A 27,473-nucleotide genomic window follows, 5' to 3' on the forward strand; every position below is an offset into this window, starting at 1 on the left:
AGTTACCGGAGACCACCAAAGATGCATGCCTCTCCCTGACCACTGCAACAGCAGCAAAAGTACCAATCATGAGAATGATGATTTGTAATAAATATTATGATGGAAAAAAAATGAGTTACAAATGAAGTAGATCTACTCCTGTCAAAATCAAATCTCAAAAGTAGTAAGTACTGGTATCATTTGAACATGCAAGATAATGCTACATATTCATGGACATATACATGTATTAGAAAGTCTTTTAAAATGATTGGAAAGATAATTCAAGAAAGTTGCTACCTCTACTTCATGAAGAGAGAGAGGCAAGTGAAATCCAGGAGGATTCCAAGGGGGAGTGAAAGTAATCAGATCTTATTTCTTTTTTAAAAATAGATTTTCTGGGGAATTACCTGGCGGTCCAATGGTTAGGACTCTGTGCTTCCAATGCAAGGGCACAAGTTCAATCCCTGGTCAGGGAAACTAAGAACCCGCAAGTTATCAATCAATCAACCTTCTGAAGCAGTAAGGCAAAATGTTAAGACCAGACAAAACTGGGTAACAGATTCTCTTTTACTGTCATTCTCTTATTCCTCATATCTGTTGTGGTGCTCAAAAAATTTCATCATTTCAAAAACATTCTTAAATGAGCAAAGAAACAGAATACATCAAAAGGAAAAAAAAAAGGCAATCTTGTAAATGTCCTGGTGTTTACAGCTTCAAATCAATACATATTCCACATTTTTCCTTAAATTTGAATGCTTACAGATCAGACACTGTGGTAAGCCTTAAGTACACCGTCTCACTTAACTGATTCAATGGCCTCTGTGGCAGTCACTATTATTTTTTATTAGGATGACTGCATCACTGGCTCTGGTCTTTAATCTTGAGGGTCCAACTGTACTTACCATTCCACATTTTCTGAGGGCAGAAAAATGGATTAATCTATTTTTTAAAGATTTTAATATATATTCAAATCAAAAGGGTTCCTTCTGCTCAACTTTCAGTTAATTCAAAGAATCTACTCCAAAATCATACACAACTGAAAATTTACTAAAATGTATCCTACCTTTGCAGCTTTTTGTAAAAAATAAATATATGTACAACGAATGAATGCTAATCTAGGCTCCGTTTGGTTGCTTTGCTTTAAAAAATCAATTCAATGAATATAGGTACATGTCAAGTTCCTTCTATGTAAATTGCTAAATGGTTAGAAGATAAGCAGCTGAAACAGCTAATTTAAATTCTAATTTAAATGCTGAATTTATAAATTATTATAATGTGTGAAAAGTATTTTCCTTACTAGGATAGCATTGATTTTAAAGTAATCTTTTGGTACTTTGTCTTTTTAATACTGTTAAATTATTTAAAGAAAAAATAAAATATGCTTTCTTACTCTGAAAATGAATAAACAGTCTCATCACTTGAATATTTCCTCCATGGAAGTTACATGATTTAAGTGCAATTATTGTTAAAATTATTTGATGTGATAATGGTTCGATGGTTATATAGGAAAAGTCCTGACTCTTTAAAGATGTATGTTAAAAGTAGTTAAGCTAAAATGCCATTATTTTTGCAACTTAGAAATGATTCAACCCAATATATATAATTACATGCTGCTCCCACTGCTGCTAAGTCGCTTCAGTCGTGATCGACTCTGTGCAGACCCCATAGTCACAGCCCACCAGGCACCCCCGTCCTTGGGATTCTCCAGGCAAGAACACTGGAATAGGTTGCCATTTCCTACTCCAATAATTACATATTTATATATGAATATATTTTTATAAAATGTTATATATCTATATTAAATATATAATTATATATTTATTAGTTATAAATATATAATTAAGCAAATATGGCAAAACACTTAATTTGAGTCTAGCGGGAAGGTATACAGAATTTATTTATATTCTTCCCACCCTTGTTTATCTGAGATTTTTCATAGTAAACTACAATGAAAAATTTCCAGTCAATATCTGCTGTGCAAACTTAATACTGCCAACATCATGAAATTCTATCTGAATTACCCTTATCAATTAACAACCAGAATATAATGAAGTTTTACGTGCTTTTGTAGTTTTATTCATAAAAATGTATAACTGAAAGAAAAAAAATCTACAATGTAGCCAAATTCAAGGCATACCAGTATATTTAAACCAGTAAGTATAATTGACAACCTAGAATTGGTTCCATAGTATTATCAGTCACACTTTAAGGCAGCGTGGACAAGCTTAGACTCTTTTTATGTGATTAGAAGTTCTATAGCAATTTAGAAAAATCATAAAACTGACAACCAATTTTCTCAATCACAACATTTCCAATAAGCCAAAATTTGGTAAAAGGATCTATAATTTAATACCTTGGTTTCATCTATCAGTGAAAATATCCCTTAAAGCAATTACAGATATCTGAGTTGATTTATATTAGATAGGACTGGTTCTAAAACATGGCTGCATTCTCAAATATTGTTCATAATGCCAAGGATCAGAGAACAAAAATGAAAGAAATTTACTGATTGAAATTACATTTATTTCAAGAAATTCTAACACAGCCCTTCTCCCATCTACTATACCATACTGCCTCTCAAAACATACTCTACACAAAAAACAAAACTGAAACAAGACATGAGGTAACCACAAGCTTCTCTCTCCTAAAACATACGATGAGACATACTCACCCCCTGGACAAAATCAGAGTGTATTCTTAACTTGGCTGCTCCCCATTATCAATGAAGGACCATAACATCTTGCCTTAGTTTCATCATCTACAATAATGCTAATAGCTGCTTCATTCAGAGAGTTGGTCAAAATTTGACCTAAACATGGTAAACAAAGCACTTGTATTCTCAGGTAAATAGGTGATGAGTTAACACTGAAAACAGTCTGAATAATAATTACACTTTCATAATACTTCAACTAATTCCAAGGATCCATTTTTAGAAATGAAAGAGCATTTAACAGGCTTTTCCTACACAAACTTAACATTAATGCAGGTTTCTAAATATGAAGCAACATTTTACTACCATATTTCAGAGTCAGAAATGAAGATGTCAGGGTTTCCTACTTCATACTTCTAAAAGCCCTAGTAAAAATTCATACCAAGAAAGTACTAAACTGCAAAAACGTACTTATTTTTGCTACCCATATCTGCAAAAATAGTAAGATTCAAAATAAGATTTTAAATTTATGCTATAAAGCTATTTTCAACTCTTTAGTCCCTAGAAGGCAATGCCAGGTATACATATGGCTGTGAAGGTCTTTCACTTCCTTTACATATATATACATACATACATACACAATTAAGAGTTATATACAAAATGCCTTCAGAGAAAATAAAAATATTCAAGTTGCAAAGACTCAAAATGTCTAAGCCAACTCCTTATTTGATAGGTGAGGAAACAGATATACCCCAGAAAAACACGAAAGGTACATTTCACAGCAAGAAGCAGCAGAGCCAAGGGCAAAAACCTTTCAGGGAGTCCTCCTTCACAATAACGCGCGGCCTCTCCTCCACCAACCTCCCATGACCAAACTCCCAAATTAGGTCCTCTGAGTTAAAGTTTGAAGATACCAGCTAAATTATAAATGAAAAGTGCCAAGTGAACGGTTTTCCTTCTCCTTTAATGCCCAAGTAAATAATTTATCATACAATCCCAGTCCCCCAACAAAGCAGAACCTAGAAGACATGGAATAAGGGTTAAAAGATCAATTTTTGTGAGCCAAAATTCAAGCCATGGAAAACCAAGCCTAAAATGATAATGCTCTCAAATATGTATGAAAAAAAAAAAAAAACAACTTAGCATTCACTGTGGCAAACATTGCTGGTTTCCCAACCCAATACCTATTTCTCCCCTTCTTTCTTACTAATAAAATTCTGACTTTATTAAGGGTAGTCAAAAAGCAATGTTTCCAAGCCTCCCTTGCAGCTAAGGTTGGTCAGTTGACATTTCGTGCCTGGGATATAACAAGTGCAATTTGTAGGAAAGGATGCTCAGAAAATCTCCTTAGAAGTCGAGGGAAGGGGAAGGGCTGTCTTAGCTAGTTCATATCCCTTTCACCTTACTCACCCCTTTCTTCCTGCTCTTGCATGAAACATTAATGTGATGATAGGAAAGACCCCTTAAGGAAGTGAGCCACACACAAAGACGGTTGGGGAAAAAAAACAGAAGGAAGCTGGGTCCTTGCCAACATCAATCCTGTCCTTATCTGCCAACCTGCTAACTCTATGTTACAGACACATTATTTCAGATCTTTTACTAGTGTGCATGCGTGCAACATCACTTTAGTCATGTCTGACTCTGTGCAACCCTAGGCAATGTAGCCTACCAGGCTCCTCTGTACATGGGGTTCTCCAGGCAAGAATACTGGAGTGGGTTACCATGCGCTTCTCCAGGGAATCTTCCAGATTCAGGGATCGAACCTGCATCTCTCATGTCTCCTGCACTGGCAGGCGGGTTCTTTACCACTAGTGCCACCTTAGCCAACTACAATTCCTGAGTTAACTAAGCAAATACATAGTAAACGCATTTACAAACATTATTTCAAATAATCCTTCACGCAATTCTACAATGTGGTATTTTTTTCATTTTTTGGATAAGGAAACCAAATGCAGATGCAAATCCAAGTATGTCACTGAAACTTACAGTCATCCCACTGTAATTTTTCAAAAGTAGTACATATCTGGAAAAGTATATGCATTTCAAAACATTACCTTAATCATTCTCATGTAACATGCCATAAAATCCATGCATTCCCTTCTACTAACACCATTAAAATCCTGCCAATTCACGATCAGATTTCAACAACCTATGTGTGTAAATTCTTTTTACCAAGAGTCCTTCTTTGGTTGACTAAGGATGAGAGATCATATCTCTAGCAAATATCAGGTGTGCCCTACTGGTTCCATAGTGTCCATTAAATGATAAAAAGGTAAAAAAAGCTCAGCCTATTCACCTTATAGCAACTCATATACTCCTGATCACACACACTGTGCTCTAATATACACATATTTACAGTGACAAATGTACAGCCTCTGGTCCTTTCATCAACCTAAGCCACCAACCACCTCCATCGCCACAGGCGCCTTTTTGCTTATTTACCTCTGGTCTCTATGACATTCAGCTTCCTCCTTCTCTAACAGACTTAACTCCTCACTTTTCCAGGCTCTAACTCTCTTTTTAAACTTATTTTTAAGGATACCTATTTCTACAATATCTTTATATCTTCATATCATGGTCCTATTCATTATTTATAGACAGAATTAAACAGAGGCACTGGAGAAGAAAATGGCAACCTACTCCAGTATTCTTGCCTGAGAAAGCCCTTGGACAGAAGAGTCTGGCAGGCTGCAGTCCACGGGGTCGCAGAGTCAGACACAACTTAGCAACGAAACCACCACAAACAGAGGCACAAGGTTAATAATAGAACCTAGTAATTTATCTTTTACTAGAATTATTTAACAGAACAGCAAATGCTCTAAAGATGAAGAAACAAGCATCTGTACCTCGCAGGTCCTCATGAAATCATGCAGAATACACAGTAACAGTCTTCAGACTTAGAGTAACAGATGCTAGGGCTTCCCTTGTGGTCCAGTGGTGGCTAAGAAACTGCCTTGCAACGCAGGGGACACTGGTTCAATCCCTGGTCCAGGAAAATCCCACATGCCGAGGAGCAACTAAGTCCATGCTCCATAACTACTGAAGCCCACGCTCTAGAGCCTGTGCTCTGCAACAAGAGAAGCCACAGAAATGAGAAGTCTGTGCATGGCAACCAGAGAGTAGCCTTTGCTCATAGCAACTAGAGAAAGCCCAAGCAGCAACAAAGACCCAGCATAGCCAATAAATAAATAAATATGTAGATTAAAAAAAAAAAAAAGATGCCAAAAGTAAACTTGTAAATCTCAAGCTTCAGTAAATAGATTAAAATTTTTTAATTAAAAGAAAAAATTTAAAAAAAGAACCTTAATTCTGCTACTCTCCTTCATTCATTTTCTAAGAACTACACAATAAAACCTTCCAAAGCCTGCTTTACAACAGAAATGGAAATAACTCAATACTCACCACTGTGGCCCAACATTATGATTAAATTGAAAAACAAAAAGCTTTAAATATAAAAAACAAAATTAACATCATGTCTTACATTTTATTTTAAAAGCCTGAATTCCAGGATTATAGTCTTCCAGCTTGGAATAAAGATACTTGCTTTGCAAATGGAATATTCTGACAATGGACCCATTGTCAACTGCCCATAGTCAACTCAGTGCCTGATAAAAACACTTAATGCATCATACCCTGAAGCTCAAGAAGTAAACTGCTATCCAATGTGTTTTCTCATCTCCACACAAGCACTACCTTATTTCATGACATCTATGACACGCCAAGAAAGAAAACAGCTGACAAACTGACTCACAACCAATTCTAAGACATCTCAAAGATGTTAAGGGGAAAAAAATGCCTTAGAATCTATGAAATATGGTGTAAACCTGGCATTCTTTACTAATATAAAAACACTTGCCATCTTCACACACCTATTTTCCTTCTTGGGTAAATGTGTATTTACATGGTTTACTGTATAATTCAATTCAATCTGATTCAAATATGTTATTAAAGAACCTACTATTTTGCCAATGCTATGCTAGGTACAAATAAAGCGCATCCTAGGCTTTATAATAACATGACAACTTCTCTATTGACATACGTTTGTTAGAGCAGCAGTGGTCTTAGAACCCTTTTCACTTATAAAATTGATGACCCTGGACTTCACTGGTGGTTCAGTGTCAAGAATCTGCCTGCCAAAGCAGGGGATACAAGTTTGATCCCTGGTCCCAGAAAATTTCACATGCCACAAAGCAACTAAGCCTGTGTGCCACAACTACTGAGCCTGCCTGATGCAAATACTAACGTCTGTGCAGCCCAGAGCCCATGCTCTGCAACAAGAGAAGCTACCACAAGGAGAAGCCCATGTAACGCAACTCGAAAAAGCCTGTGTACAGCAACAAAGACTCAGCACAGGCAAGGAATTGAAAAAATTGAATTATACAGTAAACCATGTAAATACACATTTACCCAAGAAGGAAAATTGGTGTGTGAAGATTAAAAAAAAAACTTCTCATTTCTGTGGCTTCTCTTGTTGCAGAGCACAGGCTCTAGAGCGTGGGCTTCAGTAGTTATGGCACATGGACTTAGTTGCCCAAAGAGCTTTTTTGGTATATATATCTATTGACATTTATCATTGAAAAATGTTTAAACATTAATTCATTTAAAAGTACTAATAAATCTTATGCATGTTAACATATCATGTTTATGGAAAAAAATTTCAAAAAAAACAATTTAGCAAATCTCTTTAATGTCTGGCTTAATAGAAGTGAGCTGGATTCTCAAATTTGCTTCTGCATTCAACCTGGTACAATATGTTTCAAATGTAGTTAGGAGAAGAAGAGTAGTTTAACAGATTTTTCAGAAAATTCTGAACATTCTTCTAGTATTACGTCGAAACTTAACAAGTGGTAGATTCCTAAAGGCTACCTGCAATGTGGAATCTGAAATACTACAAATGAAATGTTCATAGTTACATTAAAATTCACTGCTCCACCTTGTATCTTAAACAAGTCTTTTACCCAACACATGACTTTCTATCATGCACTGGCCATTTAGAAAATACTGGTTTACTGACTTCTATAAATCTTCCCAACACTGACACATTTCATCACACAACAACAAAAAAATCACGTTACTATCACTGCTGATCTCATCAGAAATGTCTAAGTATTAGACAACTGTCAAGCATGTGGTGCAGATACAAGTTTTTCCAAATTCTGATATTCACTTTAAAGCTTATATTATTATCACTGGCAACATACATTATCAGTTTTGCTTAAAGTGATGGGCTCACTTTGTTCCTTTCTGAGAAAACATCTGCCACACATCCAAGTCTGAATAACCAGTTTGTCAGCCAGTCACACTTTCAAGTTCAAATGGTGTTCCATTAAAAAAATAAAAATAAAAAAAAAGCAGCTAGTTTGGCTGGCAAGTCACCTATGTGCTTTTTCTGGAAACCACCACCATACTTTCAGTATGCAGGAAAAGTGCTCCCCATTTTAACACACAGAATATAGTAAGGAGACAGGTACTTTAGAGTTAAAACTCTGAGTAATTGTCAAAATTTCAAGTACCTGTCTTGATAAGTTACTCCTTATCAAGAGCATGTTCAAGGGAAACTGCCTTTTTTTTAAAACTGTAGATGTATGGTGGCAAAAAATATGACAACCACTAATACGGTTTTGGTGTGCTATGCGTTCAATGGTGTATTTTGTGGCAGGGTTGGGGGCCGGTGGCGTGTGGCCTCCAAGATCTTAGTTTCTCCACCAGGGACTGAATCTGCACCCCACCTGATCGCTAGAGAAGTCCCAAGGCTTTCATAGTTTAATCCGTTATTGGTTTTGGCCTTGTATCATCAGTACAAAACATCACTACTGAAAAAAACAGAAAAAGGCAAAAAAATTAATTAATGTAACTATGAAACAAGTTTTCACTTTATCATCTCCCTGAAAGTATCTTGGGGATCCCCAGGGGCCTGCAGGGAACTCTGGAACCTCTGTGTTAGAGAATTCAAATGACTGAAGAACTTACCAAAAAACTAAGGAGCAAAAATATGTTCTTCGCTGAGAGACTGTGCATGCACACAGAAAGAAAAAAAGTATACTCATGTGTATATACAGTTTAAATATATCATTAAAGTTCTGCATTCGTAAAATGAGATTTTAAATATCTCACTATAACAAAGACATGGAAGCAAACGCCCAGTGACAGATGAATGGATAAAGAAGATATGGCATACATAATATAATGCTGCTGCTGCTGCTGCTGCTAAGTCGCTTCAGTCATGTCCGACTCAGAGACGGCAGCCCATCAGGCTCCCCCGTCCACGGGATTTTCCAGGCAAGAGTACTGGAGTGGGGTGCCATTGCCTTCTCCAATACACTACTACTCAGCCACAAAAAAGAATGGAATGACATTTGCAACGACATGGCTGGACCTAGGGATCATCATACAAAAGAAGAATGATCCTAATACATGTACTCATGCGTGATATCACCTAACAGGTGGAATCTAAAATATGACACAAACGAACTTACTTCCAAAACAGAAACAGACTCACAGACACAGAGAACAAGGTTACCAAAGGGGAAAGGGTGTGAGAGAGGGACAAATTAGAGGAGTTTGGGATTAGCAGATACAAACTGCCACATCAATATATAGTATGGATAAACAACAAGGTTCTATGTAGAGCATGGAAAACTATATTCAGGATCTTGGGATAAACCATATTGGAAAAGAATATGAAAAAGTACACACACACATATATGTAACTGAATCACTCTGCTGTATAACAGAAACTAACAACATTTTAAATCAACTATACTTCAGTAAAAAGTATTCTTTTAAAATCCAACTACTACAAAGTATTCCTTCCATGATTCTGCCTAACTAAAAATAAGCCATGTATAACTTTTACAGCATGCATGAGCTGTTAAAGCACTTCTTAAAATCTTCTCTTTCCTCACAGAGTATGGGTAAAAGGTAAAAGTAAATACAAAATAAAAGGCCTCAACGAAATCCTGAACAGACCAACAAGTTCACAGTATCAAATATTAAGACAGTAAAAGTCATCTCTAGAACTACTAATTTGTAAGGGAGAACTTGAAACAGTTAATAAAGTATAAATTAAGAGTACTAATAAGCTAAATGATATGATGAGTTTAAGGTATTCAATTTTACAAATGGAATAACCCAAGTTTCAGCTGTTTCTTTTCCCAATCTTAAAAATTTCCTTTGATCTTAAATAAAACCAGCAATCAAAGAATCTTTAAAAAGAACTCCCCTGAAAATGCCATTTAATAAACTAAAGTATTACCATTTGGGACAATTTCAGAACACAAATACATATTATATGTGGAAAAATGAACAATGCACAGAAATGGCAGATGGCAGCTGTACATTAAAGGACTTCAGTCCTCATCAGGTAAAGGAGATCTGCCTCTCTCCTGTGAGATTTCCATATTGTTTCTATATAGAAACAATGTTTAGTCTAAAACTGATCTAACCAAGGGCTTGGTGGAAACCTGTGGCATACTATTTATCAGAATTCATTGAACAGGTGTTTCCTGAGCACCTACTTCATATGCAAAGCTGAATATGTGCTAGAAGGGATGAAAGCATGAGAAACTCTCATAGGCTCCAGACCTGTCACTAGAAGGACTTAATGCTATCATCTCAGCACTCTCAACCAATCTGTGCAGCTCATAAAAAGTGGGTCATAACATCTCAATGCAAGGCTTCTAACACACTAAATGTGAAATATATTAGAATGAGAAGTAGCACATTATAAAACAAATATCAGGGGATAAGAAAGGTAGAACTGAGGATAGAACAGGGCAGCTGTATAAAATTCAGCTACTTGCCACTTAGAGTTTTTTGTTGTTTTTTTTTTTTAAGTACAAAAGCAAATCTGGAAAAACAATTAAGAGTTATTATTAGCTCTGGTCACAAAAAAATGGCTCACCAAGGTGAACGGATAAACTGTGGTACATCTAGACAACAGATTATTATTCACCTCTAAAAAGAAATGGTTATTGGGCCAAAAAAAGACACGAAGGAAACTTAAATGCAAATTGTTAAGTGAAATAAGCCAATCTGAAAAGCCTACCTACTGTATGACTCTGGAAAAGATAAAACTAAGACTGTAAAATAGATTAGGACTTGCCAGGGGCTGGGATAGGGAAGAGTGAACAGGAAGAGCACAGAGAATTTTTAGGACAGTGCAAATACTCTATATGATACCACAGTGACAGATACATGTTGTTATACACATGTCCAAACCCACAGATGTACAACACTGAGTGCACCCTAGTATAAACTTTGGACTCTGGGTGATAATGATGTGTCAGTGTAGGCGAATCAACTGTAACAAATGCCCCACTCTGGAAGGGGATACTGGATAAGAGGGGAGGCTGTTTATGAGTGGGGCAAGGGGATACAGGAAATCTTTGTCCCTTCCCTTCAATTTTGCTGTAAACCTAAAACTGCTCTAAAAAAATATTCTTGGGAATTCCCTGCTGGTCCAGTGGTTAGGACTCTGCACCTTCACTGCCAAGGGTGAGGGTTCAATTCCTGGTCAGGAAACTAAGATCCCACAAGCCACTCAGCATGACCAAAATGAATGAGTAAACAAACAAACAAACTTCAAAAAAAAAAGCCTTCCAAGGTACTCAAACTTAAGAAAGTGAGCAAAGATAAAAGGAGTACAAAAGAAAGAACCAGCTGAACATCTGCCCAGAGTCATCAAACCAGTAAGATGTCACTAAGTGCTACACCACTGACTCTCAGCACTGACATGACAAGCAGGTGCTGGCGTTAAGGTCAAAGGTCTAAAAATGCACCACCAAAGTTACTAAAACAATAAACAGCTGGCTACAAACACTTCTGACTTACATACCAAAAACCCAGGTGTCCTCATGAGTTGAAAACATAAATTCTGACTATTCTCTACAGTCTTAAAATAATTTATTACCACTACAAATATTATAATATTTATAACTAGCAAGATATTTACCATTAACATTCAGTTTCTACCGTTCTTCCTCACTATCTTCAAGGAAGCCTCTGAGAGCTAAATACTTTAGCTTAACTTTTGAGCCTAGAAATCAAATGGGTTTGGTCAAATTTTAATATATCATTATTACTTTTTCAGAAGTCACCTACCCAATAACCTCAACTATAAATATATTCTGCTCAAGAAAACAATGTATTGTAAATACTTTAAGACTTTTATCATATGAAAATCAGTGTTATTCCTAAGGAGAAAGGAGAAAACAGCAACAACAGCAAAAAAAGAAACAGTCAAAATAAAATACACCAAAAACTGTCGAAGTAAACAAGTTCTCTTAATTAAAGAACTGCTTGGAAAATTCTCAAGAAGTTCTATGCAGTTTATCTTTCCATAATAATTGAATTTCTGGGTTAAAACTGCCAACTATAATTATATCAAAGTTTTCATTGAAACTACAAATAGAACTGCCAAAAACAAAATGTTTCAATGGGTCAAAATAAGGACCCTTTGCTAGAATTCACAGCTAATAATATATTTTTTTCTGTTATAAGTTAACTATGTAACTGGTTAATAACAGAAAGATACAGAATGTAATAACATTTTATCACTATCTCACACCCAAGTTCTCTTTCTGATCTAAACCTCAAGATGATAGAATTTCTTGAGCTATAAGGTTTTTAACTAACACCTTTGCAACTCATCCTAAGTTTATCTTCATTTCCACATGTTATTCTAGATCTAAAAACAGCCAAATGCTGAAAGATAAATTTGCCATGCAAATTGCTAAATAACCAAACCCACTAAATCTGTGTGCTCCAAGATCACATTCTCATATATCTACATCCCATTTTACTTTTTTAAAAAGACAGTACTATTTACACTCAAGAGTAAGTTCTGTACAAAATCCACTAATAACTAAGATTAATGCACTACTGTGTTACAATCAGAAGTCAAAAACAATTACTCCCTCTGGGAGGTGAAGCCTACCTCCTCTGGCCTCCCTGACAGTCAGCTAACACTTGGTAAAGAATCCGCCTGCAATGCAGGAGACCCTGGTTCAATTCCTGGGTCGGGAAGACCAGCTGGAGAAGGGATAGGCTACCCGCTCCAGTATTCCTGGGCTTCCCTTGTGGCTCAGCTGGTAAAGAATCAACCTGCAATGCAGGAGACCTGAGTTCAATCCCTGGGTTGGGAAGATCCCCTGGAGAAGGGAAAGACTGCCCACTCCAGTATTCTGGCCTGGAGATTTCCATGGATTGCATACTCCACGGGGTCACAAGACACGGCTGAGCAACTTTCACTTTCACACTTGGTGACTAGCTTCTGAAGGATAGAACACAGAAGGGAAAAACAGTAACTTCACAGTGGAGAAACTTGGCAAGTGCAACCTAAGCCAAGTGGATCAAAGTTAACATCACCAGTGAGGCCAAGAGGACATAGGCACTCCCCCCATACACACCCTACTTGTGATAAAAAGGGCACTTCACCTCTGCAGTATTCTTTCCAAAACCCACAAGAAGTTTGGCTAAATTTTAATACCTCACTATTATGAGGTCTAATCATGAGGGGGAAAAAATCAGATAGACTGGAATTGAGCACTCCAAAATCTGCCTGACCAGTGCTCCAAAACAGTCAGGGTCATGCAAAACAAAGAGAAACTGTCACAGACCAGAGAAGGCTAAGGAGACATGACCACTAATATGGAAAACCTGCAACAGAAAAAAACATGTTCATGGAAAAACTGGTGAAATCTGAATAAAGCCTGGAGTTTATAGTAACATACCAACATTGATTTCTTAGTTTTGAAATACGTACCTCAGTAGCATAAATAACAGGGGTAACGAGAACTAGGTGGGGCATAAGAACTCTCTGATCTTTGCAACTTCTCTGTAAATCTAAAATTATAAGTTTATCTTTAAAAATAAAAGCTATCAAAACATTAAGGCAAATCAGTAGAAAATAAGAAGGGCAGCTTACATCCCAAGCCTTCCGTTAAAATCACCCCAACTTTTAAAAAATTAAGCATCTAAAGTGTTTGTACATCCTTGACCGTCTTAAGACTAATAATTAAAATCACCTTAACACAAAGCAAAACTGAATCACTACAGACATTCAGTTTAAATATCAATAAAAATGCTGGCAACTAAATTTTCTTCAACAGATATATCTTCAATACCTGGAGAGTATTAAGACATAAAGGTGCCTAAGCACTATTATTTCCACTTCATGATTTTGCAGAATGCAAGGTATTTCAGTAATGCATTTGTGGCATTATAACAGAAATATCTCTATGTCAAAATTTAAACTATGATCTGAAAAGAAAAAAAAGGACAAAGGTAAAAAAATATTTAGATGCTTAAATACTGAACTGTCTCAAACTCTTATGGGATCCTATTGTGGCTGGGCATATTCTTTTACTCAATTATACCCACATTGCCTAAGTTTACCTTTTAAAACATGAAATATAATTCAGGTAATTAAATACATAAAATTTTGAAAGGAACAGCATGCTGCCATTCTATCTGGATAAAAGCTTCCATAAATCAGGTACTTTTTTTTTATAAGGCTTACTTTCTTCTAAAATTATTGACAGGGCACATACAATTCAGACATCTCAAGAATACCAGATACAATGCCATCTCATCTACTGTTGTAAAGAGATATCAGAACATTTACATTAAAACCTATTTAAGTCAATTTTTTCTTTATGATATTATTCATAAATAAGATTAACTGAGGCACTGGGCTATATACTGCTTTAAATCTATTTTCCATGTAATAAATGTGACTATAAGTAGCAAAACTGATTTTATAAGTCACAGATGAAAAGCAGATTCCTTATATCAACATTGGCTTCTATTTTTTCTATCAATAACAAAAACAAAGTTACCAGAGTTTACTCTCCAAATATGAAGTAGTACACCCAAGCATTAGTATTTCTCAAAGTGTTACCTAAGGCCACAAATGATATTGCCTAAAAAGAATACAATTATTACTTTCAACTTTCAATTACAAGGAGCCCTCATATTTAAAAAGGGCTTTGTAATACTATTATCTGCATTCCAAGTTTACTCAAAGTAGAAAAACAGGTTAAAATATCTATGAAAGTGTAACATCTACTAAAATTTAACTTCAAATAATAAAATGCCATCAGAACTTCATCAGAGCTGACAAAACACTCTAAGAATGACATTTGAGAACTAACACAGCCAGAACTGATAGACTAAAATTGTTATATTTTACCCAATTCTTTCAAATAATAAGCCCCAATTTAAAAGCATAAATCAAACACTAATTTTTGATTCTATAAAAAAGATTTCTATTTCCTATTAAGCAGAAAGATAAGACATGTATCTGTCAATTAAGATAATCCAGTTCAAAGGCTTAAGCACACAGATCAGATCAACCCCCAAAATGGAGAAAAAGCACAAGTAGATATGGTATTTTGTTAGTCATTCTTTGAGTTACAAGATGCAAAGGGGGGAACCCCCTGGAGGTTCAGTGGTTAGGATTCCATGCTTTCACTGCGTGGGGCCGGGGTTTGATCCCTGGTTGGGGAACTAAGGTCCTGCATGTCTGTGTGGTGTGGCCAAAGGAGAAAAAATGTAAAAGGGCTAAAATTTAATCCTGGGAGTAAGCTCCCAAAGGGCAGGAGACTCCCATTTACCTTGCCTGAAGAGCACAGGAGGATGCTGAGAGAAGACCTCTAGACTCCCTACCTTGAGGACTTAAAGAAAATAGAGATGAAGATCTTTAAAGTGTAAGAACTCAAGATTCAGGTGCCAAGTTCCACCATGTCTCACTTCACTGAACAGAGTTAGGGCAAATCTAAGGCACAGCCTATTTTTATCTTTGGAGAATGGGTATCAAAGTTGTAAACTACTACTATATGTTTTTAGCATAAGTAAGTTCAAGTTTGATAAATAAATGCCAAATTGCACAAAGTGAAATAGGCCAAGCATATTCTGATTTTCCAACTTCTAGAAAAAAGAATCTGACTTTACTTGTACTTTTAATTAAGGAAATACCTTCTCTCCAAAGGTTTATTTGTGTACTTTCCTGCCAGTAAATTCAACTCTCTTGTCTGATTTCTAGAAATTAGTCACAGTATAAGAGAGGCACACTAATAGAAAACAGACATACAGAATGAAATATATGAAAAGAATTTAGTCTTTTTGAGTCACCAATAGTCTTCCTGATATGTCACTGTTAACATATTATAAAACTCTTGGCTAAAACTCAAACAAAGGAAAAGCCACATTAATTACTCAAAGATTGATAGAATCTGTCTATTCTACTTTAGGAGCCTGTAGAAAGAAAAAAGCAAGTAAATGTTCACAAGAAGGTGAATGACTCAATACAGGTATACTCAAATATACGTCTTTGATAATCAAAGACAGCATTCAAGGGCGGCCTTTCTTCACTACCAGAAGAAATGAGCAGCAATCCAGGTAATAAGACTAAACAACACACTTAAAGGTCTACTTCCTCTCCTCCTCCCATTCATAAAATAAACCTGACTTAAAAGAAAAGTATTTTGTTTTTTAATTTCTGAGGATACAAATGAATAGAAAAGCAAAATACAGGGTTTGCTTTTTTCTTATTATCAAGGCTCTGGTGAACTGAATGAATTAATTGGTAAAATCAACAGATGCTAATAATGCCAAAATAGAGTTGTCAAGATCAGTGATTCTGTTATCAAATACACATTATGCTCTACATTTTAATATACTTACTTAAATATACTCAGAAGCAACACTGAGATGGGTCACCAAATTAAGATAAACAGTTAAAACTCCTCTCATAAGAAAACACCACACGCATTTAAAATGTATTTCCCTTCTGGGTTTATCCATTTCATGTAAGTTTGTAATAAAGACCCAAAATGTACAAGAAATTCATGGGATGATTTCATTGTAGGAGCCTTAATCTGCATTAACAATGTGCCCAAGTTCCAAATCCCACTTGTAGGACTCTCAAGGTGACCATTTGTTAGTGAAAAAAGCAAATTCAGTCTCTTTCCTTTGGAATGAAATAAAAACTATGACCTAGTTTCAAGCTTTGTTGCCAAGAAGACTTATTAATTTATTTACAGATTTAGATTAATAGATTAGCAAAAGGGTACTAAACATTCAGTGTCTGTAAAACCATAAAACAATGTATCTTACTATATTATACCTGCTGCTGCTGCTGCTGCTGCTGCTGCTAAGTCGCTTCAGTAGTGTCAAACTCTGTGCGACCCCAGAGACGGCAGCCCATCAGGCTCCTCCGTCCCTGGGATTCTCCAGGCAAGAGTACTGGAGTGGGTTGCCATTTCCTTCTCCAATGCATGAAACTGGAAAGTGAAAGGGAAGTCGCTCAGTCATGTCCGACTCTTAGCGACCCCATGGACTGCAGCCTACCAGGCTCCTCCGTCCATGGGATTTTCCAGGCAAGAGTACTGGAGTGGATATTATACCTAGTGATCTCTTATGAACACAGTTCTAACCAAGTCAACTTTCTACAGACAGACACTACAATGGAGATGTTTACTCAAATCTTTGAATTAATCAATCCTTCAAAACTATCTAAACAACAGAAAGTCAACTGATTAAAAAGGAAAATTCAGATAACCAAAGTTATACTGAACCATCTGAATGAAACAACTAAATCTATATTCACTAAGCTGAGTAGTAACCCAAATGCTTCTGAAGTAACATGAACCAGGCACACACTATATCTAATTTTCTGTTTATATTACTAATCAACTAAGATTTTATCATCCAAGAAGCCTTGAAAAGCATGCATGATAAAAACATAATACACAGAAAAAGAAACATTTTGCCTAATACTAAAACCAAAATGCACAATTTACAATATTAATAACAATTTCTCATATAGGCAGTATCTCTTACTCTGATACATAATGCCTTCTTAAAAGTGGTTTACAAGTTGGAAACCAGGAAGTTGAACAAAAGCCATTCCATTTCCTATCAATTAAATAATATTCTGAATCCCTAAATATGGTTCCTCCAAGTGCAACAGCCCAGGTATCTTCTGAGAGCCCAAAGACAGACCCACCAGTCATGCCTGTCCTGACAAAGTGCAGCCGAGCCTTTCCACATCACATGGCTTTCCTACGCCTTCCTGGCTGCTCTGCTGGACAGGTCAAAAGATCAGTAAGCACCTATTCAAACCACCCACTTGATGCCCTTGATGCCTAAAAGGCAGGGTTAAGGCAGAAAGGATCCTTCACCCCTCATGAGCATGTAACTGCCCCATGGGACTTCCCACCACCTGGGTCTTAAGGATTTGGGTTCTGTCGGGCATGGGCAAGTGCCACCACAAGCACCAGCCTGCGAACAACCTGCCAGCTTCCCAAGGATCCGATGAGGTACAGAAAAGAAATAATAACCATAGCACCCCCATAAAAATGCAACAATTCTTCTCATACCCCACCTGAGAATTACCAACAGCCTATCAAAAGTATACACTGACTTGCCTGTGTTTCCAAAGATTTCTACATTGCACGTAAATTACACTTTGGCAATCTAGAAATAATACTAACACATATGCTCAGAGCACCATCCTCATGTTTGAGGACTGAACCAAAGTCCACCCAGTGAATAAACTGTCACTGACTCCAACATAAAACAGGTTGTCTTTATTTTTGTTAGCCAAGCTAAAAATTACAGCTGTCAGTAGCTAAGATGTTAATTTTTTGAGCAACATGCATATAAACTAGTATACATTCAAATGTTTGTAATGTATAAAAATGTGATAGTAAAGCAACATCTGATTTATTATTATAGCAATGTCTATTAATTATCAAATCACAAAGCAAAACAAAAAACCCCACTATTTTGCTAAATATTAACTTTTTAAAAAAAGATTCCAGGAAAACATATTTAGGGATACCCTCTTAGAATCTGTTTCCAGTTCTGCCACTGGGTTCCTGTTGTTTCTTTTTATCTGAGTTTAGTCCATAGGAAGGGGCTTCCCAGGTGGCGCTAGTGGTAAAGAATCCACTTGCCAATGCAGGAGGTGCGGGTTGGATCCCTGGGTCGGATCCCTGGCTCGAGAAGGTCTCCTGGAGTAGGAAATGGTAACCCACTCCAGTATTCTTGCCTGGAAAAGTTCATGGACAGAGAAGCCTGGTGGGCTACAGTCCATGCAGCCACAAAGAGTCGGACGCCACTGAGCAACTAAACGCATACACAGTCCATATGACAATTTAGACCTTAACAGAGTCCTACGTAATCATTTGTAAACTGGAGGTGCTAAGTAAAACTAATGTTAAAAAAATTATCAATACTTTACAAAAAGAAAGAAAAAGGTACCATCAACAAAGAGGGTGTTCACCATCTCACAAAAATACAGTCTTATTAGCAAATGCAAAAATAAAATTTATTTGTAACCATATTTCTTGAAGTACCATTTCAAAGGGCCACAAAACAAAAATATTTCACAACGAAAATTTAACTAACTTTGAATGGGGGAAAGGGAAGGGCAGCCACAGAACTAGCTTTGACAGAGTTAGGTTAGAAATCAGTGTTTAGGCTTATGTTATTTAATGGGACTCCTTTAAAACACACAACTGAAACAAGAGTTCAATGCCACAACCATCCTCATTTAACTTTTTAAATTCAAGCAACCTATTATAAAGTTAAATCTGTATCTACCACATGATCCAGCTATTCCACTCCAATATATTTACCCAAAAGAAAAGGAAGCATATGTCCATAGCAGCTTTACTTGTAATAACCCCAAACAGAAAACAACCCAAATGTCCACAAAGGGGTGAATGCATAAACAAATTATGGTACAGCCATACAATGAAATACTACTCAGTGGTTTAAAAAAAAAAAAAGAAAGAACTACATGATAACAAGGGGGGCTCTAAAAAATATGAAGAAAGAATTCACACAGAAAAGAATATACAGTATATGATTCCATTCATGTAAAATTCTAGAAAATGCAAAATAATCTACAGTGACAAGAGAAACTTTGGGAAAATAAGTATGTTCACTCTCTTGACTGTGGCAATAGGCTTCATGAGTGACACTTATGTGAAAACCTACCAAATCTATCACTTTAAACATGTATAGTTCTTTTATGTCAATTATACCTCAATAAAAAACAAAAGGAAAAATAATCAAGTCACTAACACTCTAAAGCTCTTACCAATCAGACAGCTGATGAATATATTATGTGCAACCTACCAACTCAGAGAAGGCACTTTGAGAAGTACAAAACTATCCCTAATGTAAGAATCACTATTTTTAAACACACACAAAAAAACATGAAAGTTTAAACAAAGAGATCAGAACTCATTTTTCATTGCTATGCCAGGCTGGCTGCTTCAGTGCTGAAATGACACCAACTAAGACACAATATAACAAAGTGAGAATCCACTGAGTGCGGGTCCCCAAGATTTTTAATTAAATATTTTAATTCAAAAGCTTACCTTCTCTGATCTAGAATATCATTTCTAGAAAAGAGAAATAATCCAAAAATGTAAGAAAAGCCTTATGCATGTTAATTTCAATCTTATTTATCACAGGAAAAAGGCAAAGAATTAAATCAATGGCACAGGCATGCTTTAAGTCATGGTTTAGCTCTTGTAATAGCTTATTACATGAGCTATTACATCTGATATTTATAAATAGGAAAAACAGCTGCAAAAATATTAAGCAAAAACACAGCACGTACAATATGATCAACAGATTGAAAATAATATATCTTGGGTCGGGGGGAAGCACTGATAAGAAAAAACTACATCATGTTAACATTTCAGGACAATGGTTCTCAAACTGTGGTTGCTAGACAGAACAGCATCACCATCATCTGGGAACTTCTCAGAAATGCACGTTCACAGGCCCCACTCTAGATTGAGTGAATCACACTATTCAGGGGTGGGACCCATTTTAACAAACCCTCCAAGTAGGCTTCCCCCATGGCTCAGTTGGTAAAGAATCTGCCTGCAGTGCAGGAGACCTGGGTTTGATTCCTGGGTCAGGAAGATCCCCTGGAGAAGGAAATGGCAACACACTCATTTTCTTGCCTGGAGAATCCCATGAACAGAGGAGACTGGCAGGCTACAATCCATGAGGTCGCAAGAGTCGGACACGACCTAGCGACTACACCACCACCACCACCAAGTAGTTAAGATCACACTGAAGCTTGAGAACCAGTATTTAAAGGACAGGCTTATGGGAGATGGTTTTCTTTCCCTTTTTGTAACCTATACTTTCCTCAATTATTTTACTACTGGTATAATCCAATTAAAGTTTTTTCATTTAAGTATTTTACTAAAATGTACACTGCAGGTCTACAGTTAAAAAGCTATTTTACTATAAGCACTTTCGCAGGTCTGAATCACATGCCAAAAAATCCAGTGATTCTTGGAACCATTAAAATCTGGTAAGATTGAAACAAGATACTAAATTACATATAATTATATATCTATAATATATGTAGATATGTACAGGTCAAGGTGCTGGGGAAACTGCACAATACTAGAAAACCAACAAATTCAGGTTCCTTTAACACACACACGAAAACAGATAAGGGATTTTTACAGGCCACATCTGCAAAGATTGTTTTCCCCTAAAAGCTGAATTTTTAGGCTTGTGTGTAATTTACTAGAACTGCAGTGCACGAATCAGATGTTCTGAAGCTGTGAATGCTTACTCATGTAGGTTCCTGCTTAACCAAAATAAGTGCCAGTATGTTATATTTGTCACCAAAATCTAGGCAGAGAAGACAAATTCAGAACACTGAGAGTTGCCAAAGCTTTAACTTTTAACTTGAAGACCATAAAACTGTTCCACCTTCCATCTTTTCATCTCACTAAAACAGAGATCACAGGAAATAAAAGGCAAACCACACTTTCCCAATGACACTGGAGTTAGTTAAAAGATAATAGAACCGTCTACACTTTTAGCACAAATAAAAGAGCAACAAAAACTACTAACTTAGGGATAGACTAACTATGGATCAACAGCAAAACATCCAAGTTGAAGGCAAATGACTACACATTTTAATATTTTTCAGTTTTTAACATCAATCTTTTAAATAACAGGAAGAGAGATTCCCATATATCCCATCACATAAAATTCACTTTAAACTTTCTATTCCTTGAAAAGTCAATTCTGAAAGTAAATATGAGTTATTAAAAAAAAAAGGTAATACATACAGTCCTCACTTGCTATAACACAACACGTACTTTGATTTTTTTTGTTTTAGTTACATAAGCACACACCAAATTTTTCACTACGAAACCCCCAGCATCTAGCCCCAAGCCTGGCACGAGAAGGGTGCAGAAATGACTGAGAGGATGAACCTGTTACTGAAAGCTTCTGAAACCCTAAGGCAGACAACTAGGATTCTATAAGATTCACTAATGCTGATAATGAATTTAGCATAAGACACTGGCCCGTTCTGATCACTGCTCTTAAAGCTTTTATAAGGGAAGCTTACCTTTCTACCATACTTTTGAATCCCTGCAGGAGTCAGTTAAATACATTTAAAGTGGTGGCTATCTGGTTTCAAGCTACCACAACTCCCTCTGGAAAAGGGACTCTTTGAAAACTCTTGGTATTATAAAATTAAGTTCCAAAATTTCACACCAATAACAAACACAGTGCTTGCCAAGTTCTCGTTAGCATCAGATTCACTTTTCTGATTTAACCCTGAATAATTCTTATACTCTTAACAGGTCAGGTTTTCCTCTCCTCTTTTTACCCCTTGAAAATACACTTGTTCCTGTGACACCACTCACGAGGCCTCCCCAGCCCCAACTTCTTTTGTATATAAACACACTGGTCACACATTCCCATCAGCTGTTTGGTAGCTCCGCCCCTCCTCCTTTTCCGGGTAGTAACAGAGCAGCCAATAAGCTGTGAGGAGCTGTGCCTACGGCCTTTTGCCTGCATAGGCTTTTCCAAAACAAGCAGTTCCAGCCTTCAGCAGGGGCCACTGGTTCACAGATAAAAGGATCACCAGGCTGTGCAACAGGGTGAGACGAGTAACCCCCACCAACAAGGAAACCCGTGTAATCTGAGCTTGTTTGTTCCTCCACCCAGGAGAACTTAAACCGATATTCCTTTAGGGCAAATCACGCTTTAAGGTCACCAGAGTCCCAGTTCTCAGACAAACTAAATAATCAGCCGGTTTGAGATAGAAACCTCAAAGCTTGCCAGGCTGAGAACAGCACAGTATCACCCACCCACCTCACTTTGCAAAACAAATGGCAACACTATTATTCAACCACCATTCCACAGGATTTGGGCTTTTTGCAAGTTTTTTGATTGGGACACATTCCTACAGGGCCCAAGTCATGTACATCAGTTTCTAGGCTCCTGGAGAGGTTTGCACAACCCTCAGCAAAGGATCAGAAGAGAAACAATGAATGAGTCAGAGTTTCAGAACATAATCGCCCAGCAGACTATTAAGTGCATTGGTGCAAAACACTCACTCCCTCCATAACTTGGAAGTCAGCTCTCCTCCTACCAACCCGTCACAAAAGAAATATCACTGACTCCAAACAACAACCAGAGACGGTGTCTCTGAAAGGACCTAACGAGGTGCTGGAAGGCAGTGGCCAATTAGTTACACATCCTCTTCTTTCCCTACCCCCACGCACTACTTTCCTACTATATAGATTCCCTGCCAGGCTGTAAATCCTGGTGGCATAATTACGCTCAGGAGACATCCAAAAATGGGCTGAAACAGGAGATTTCAACAAAACCAGCTATCAGCCTACACACCAAAGAAATCAAGGGGGCACTGAGGGGCAAAAAGCAAGTACATTCCTCCAGACCTTTCCTACTTCCTCCACACCATCTTTCATTTTCAACCCTCGACTGTTTCACACAATTGTACTCATTTTAGCAGTGTCCTGGTAAATATACCTTGTTTAAATTTCATGGTAAATATACCTTGCTCAAAAACTGTTGTCTCCATTTGGGCCTACTAATGTGAATTCAACAGAGAAACGAGGCCACAAAATCTCTCACACACCCACCCCAACACACATGCACAACAAAAGGAAATACAAAAAATTTAACTCAGACCAGAAAATAACAAACATGAAACAAAGATAACCTCTGGCTTTTAAATCCTGAGACTGTTGTCCTCCTATCTCAGACATGTACAATTTTAAAGCACCTCTGCTTTCTTTTGTCAGAAAGGAGGAAGGTGGGGAAAGAACAGAAGGCCAATGCATCTTTGCCTTTCTTCATCTTCTACTAAAAATAAGCTATGAAATAAGCCACTTAGGGGAAGAAAAAAAAAGAAAGACACCCTGCTGTTCTTTGTCTGTTTTCTTCCCCCTCTCCACCCCCCACACCCCGACTCCTAAATACGGTAATCATTCTAGATGCCACAACTACTAAATGAACAAAAGGCACTGTATGGAAAAGGCATCAGGTCAAGTAAGGCCTCACCCTCTTTATCCTCAGCCTTCTAAAAAAATATATGTAAGTATATAATTTGAGAATCTGACATTGATCAAAGACAGCTGGAATTCTCTCTCACCCCCATCCCAATTAAACATTAGGTAGAGATTTGCATTAGGTGTGACAGTAAGTCTCAATTCAAGATAAAAATAACTCAAGATTCTGCCACCATGTCATTTCCTAGTTTCTAAACAAAAATAAAACCCGAAACTGCTTTGTGTAAAATGTACACACAGCCATAGTTACAAGTTTTCCTGCCACCTTATGAAAAGCCAACATTACTGGTATTATTCACACATTTACAAAACTCAATCACAGCCACAAACAGCTCATAAAGAGTCAATTTCACTTGTGCCTAAACATATATTTGGTACATAATATATACTTTATTACTTGCTCCTCTAATTCCCACTCCCACCTCCCCCAAATTCTAAACTTCTAACCCTAAACTGAGACGTTCATGTACTGTTCCTAATTTCGAATCAAGTTTTCCTGAGTGAAGAGAAAAACATCTTATTCCTGAAAAGATTATGGGGTGGGGGGGGCAGAGAAGAATCACTTGCCCAGGCAACTTCCCTTCCATCCCCCACTTCTAAACCAAATGAAAAAAACTACTTTTTTAAAACTTCAGCGAATTCTTTAAGTGAGTGTTCAACAATAATCATCGATCTCTACAAACTGGTAAAACATCCAATCAAAAACAGTAACAATAAAAGGAAGAAAGAAGGAATTCACCTGAAGAATCTAGCCAAACAACTTGAGTTATATAAACAAAACCCAGCAACAGGGGGAAATGGTGGGGGGATGGGGGTGAAGGAGAAACAGAAGCAGGAGACAGGACTTTTTAAACTGCGTTTCACACACTACCACTCTCCAGCCCCCGGTTCCCCCTCTCCCCAGGGATTCAGTCTTTCGGAACCCTGGGCTCCTCTCTCTCATCACTCTCTAAATCACCCCTTAAAAAATGTCTCGATTTGTCACAGGAATCTTCTCGAATTTCTCTAGCTGGTCATGAAATAATCGGTCTGGACTCCAACCAAAACCACTGCCTGAAGGACTCTTATCAGTTAGAGCATTCCCACTGCTACCTCCAAAGTACATAAAGTTGGGGTGGGGGGAGTAGAAAAATAAAGGGTGTCACTTGGCAAGAACAGGGCAGTTATTATGAGCACCTTATTCTCATACAGGGAGTTTGCTTAACTGGCTAGTGCAGGGGCTATTTGGTCAAGGAGATCCTCTTTTTCTCCTTCCCCCTCAGCTGTCATAGCCACAATATGGAGGGTGGCTTGCTGGAGGGCCTGGGGGTCCTCACCACATACTATGGGTGGGATAGGCTTTGTCGGTAGGAAGAAAAGAGTGAGGTTCTTCTAAGGACCAGAAAGCTTAATAGGGGTAGCTGATCTAAAATATTCAGAGCTCTTTAATACAAGAGGGGGGCACTGAGCAGACTACTCTCTTCCTAATATAGAAAGGAATTAGGGATAAAGGAGGTCACTTGAGTTACCCCAGTTCAAGAAGCACTGTGAGAGGAGGGAATGGAGGCATCTCAAGAAAAGGAGAAAGGCTTCGCTCTAGGGAATTTCTATCTCGAATCCCCAAATTCAGAGCGAGCAAACGGGAAAAAGAAGGTGGGCTTGGTGGTGAAGAGAGAGGGCTGGTACTGCACAAAAAAAAAAAAAAAAAAAGGCCCATTTGGGAGTCCAAATGTCGTGGAGAAAAGTCACGGGGGCTGAAGGTGCGGAAAGAGCGTGAACAACGCACATTTCGGGGTGCTGCAGATAAAGGGGGAGCTGAGAAGGATCTCGGCTCCTGGGAGGTGCCAAAGAGCCTCCGTAGGCACTGGGAGGAGGGAGGGGTGGGAGGAAGCCTTGGACAGTGGGCTGGAGTGCCCCTGGGCCCCTGATTAGGTTTCAGGGGGTGCCCCGGGCATCCCCATATCGTGCCCCACGTAGAACCCGAATTCCCCACCCCCCGCCCCGCTCCACGAAGGATACAGCTTGACCACGTCCGTGTCCATCCGCCTCTTGCCCGGACTAGGGGATGACATGGTGTCGCCGCTGCCTCCCCGTCGCCTGCGCCGCCGCCGCCTCTCGCCCTTCCTCAGCCCGCCTGTCACGGGCCCCGGGCCCCGGCTCTGAGGAGCCCGCGGCCGCGCCGGCTCCTCGATGGAGGTGGCAACACCCCCGCGGTCCTGTTTGGTCCCGCCAGCCGCCGCCGCCGCCGCCGCCCCCCGCACGGGGGGGAACACCGGGCACTGTCCGGCCGAGTGGGGGTGGGGACCCCGCGGCGCACGGCTCGGGCTGCCCCTCTCCGGCTGTGGGTTCCGCCGCGGCCCGGACCTGGCGCTCCTCTGCGCCGCGCGTCGCTCCCTCCTGCCTGCTCTAGCTCTCTCGCCTGCTCGCCCGCTCACCCTCTCGCCGGCTCCCAAGCTGCCTCCACGACAAGCGGACGACTCCTGCTCAATCGGCCTCTCTACCCCAGCCTCGCTCTGGGCGCCGTGACGTCACCTCTGTGACGTCATTGGAGGGGGCGTGCCCAGCTGGCGAAAGGGGTGGGGTGCCGCGGCGGCGGCGTGGGTTTAGCAGGGGATTCTGGGAGTTGTAGTTCCTCTTTTTCCTGCCCGTCCAGCTTTCTGCCCCCCTCCCCCAACTCCCTCACACTTAATCGCTCAACTGTCAGCGTCGTTGTCACCATCAAAAACGATAATGATTAAATAATGGCAGTATCATCATATTCATGTGTTTTAGGGTAATGAACCTCCTTCCCACATACACTGTTAAAAAGTCTGTTTATTTGATTTAAGGAAGCCAAGGTGGAAATTAACCCAGACAGTTACCAAAATCTAGAAATTCCTAAACCAGCAGGTCCCCTGCCCTCTGCTCCCACCTTGAAAGGAGAGAATAGCCAGGCTTCTTCAAGCTTGCAAATCAGGGTTTGCTATCCTTCATATGTATAGGGTCATTTTTTCAAGGATTAGAATTGAGACAGCATGATGGCAATTTAGTTGTAACATCTTTACACAGTTATGTGGTGATTTCACAAAGTGAATGACTGAAAGAAGCAGAAGTACCCCAAATATGCTGCTGTTTAGGACAAAGTTTGTTCTGCCTTCCAAACGTCTAGAGCAGGCCTATAACGTCATCATTCATTCACTAAGCATTTATTGATCACCCATTGTGTGGTAATCACTGCTGGACATGAGGATATCCTGGTGAACTAAGAAAGACTTTAAATTTACACAGCCCTCCCAATGTGGTCTAGATCTAGACTGTCAGCATCACCTGGGAACTTGTTAGAAATGCAGGCTAGAGCTTCACCTCAGACCTACTGAATTAGAATTTGCAGTTTAACAAGGTCCCCCGGTGATTCCTTTGTGCACTAAAGTTTGAGAGACACTGCTCTACAAGGCACTCCAAAAGAAGTGATGTGGAATCCAGGAGTCCACCAGGCAAAG

At 38.5% G+C, this 27,473-nt stretch overlaps 1 protein-coding gene across 1 annotated transcript in view; it reads right to left on the bottom strand.

Annotated features, from left to right (window-relative positions):
- UBE2H (ubiquitin conjugating enzyme E2 H) overlaps positions 1–26,482 on the bottom strand; it is a 100,688-nt gene extending 74,206 nt beyond the window's left edge. The window contains exon 1 of the mRNA XM_052638485.1: positions 26,014–26,482. Within this exon, the coding sequence (XP_052494445.1) occupies positions 26,014–26,066 (53 nt within the window). The 5' untranslated portion in view covers positions 26,067–26,482. The remainder of the gene's footprint in view (positions 1–26,013) is intronic.
- Between the last annotated feature and the right edge of the window lie 991 nt (positions 26,483–27,473).

The sequence above is a fragment of the Budorcas taxicolor genome, chromosome 4 (assembly GCF_023091745.1).
Source record: "Budorcas taxicolor isolate Tak-1 chromosome 4, Takin1.1, whole genome shotgun sequence".
Lineage (NCBI taxonomy): Eukaryota > Metazoa > Chordata > Mammalia > Artiodactyla > Bovidae > Budorcas > Budorcas taxicolor.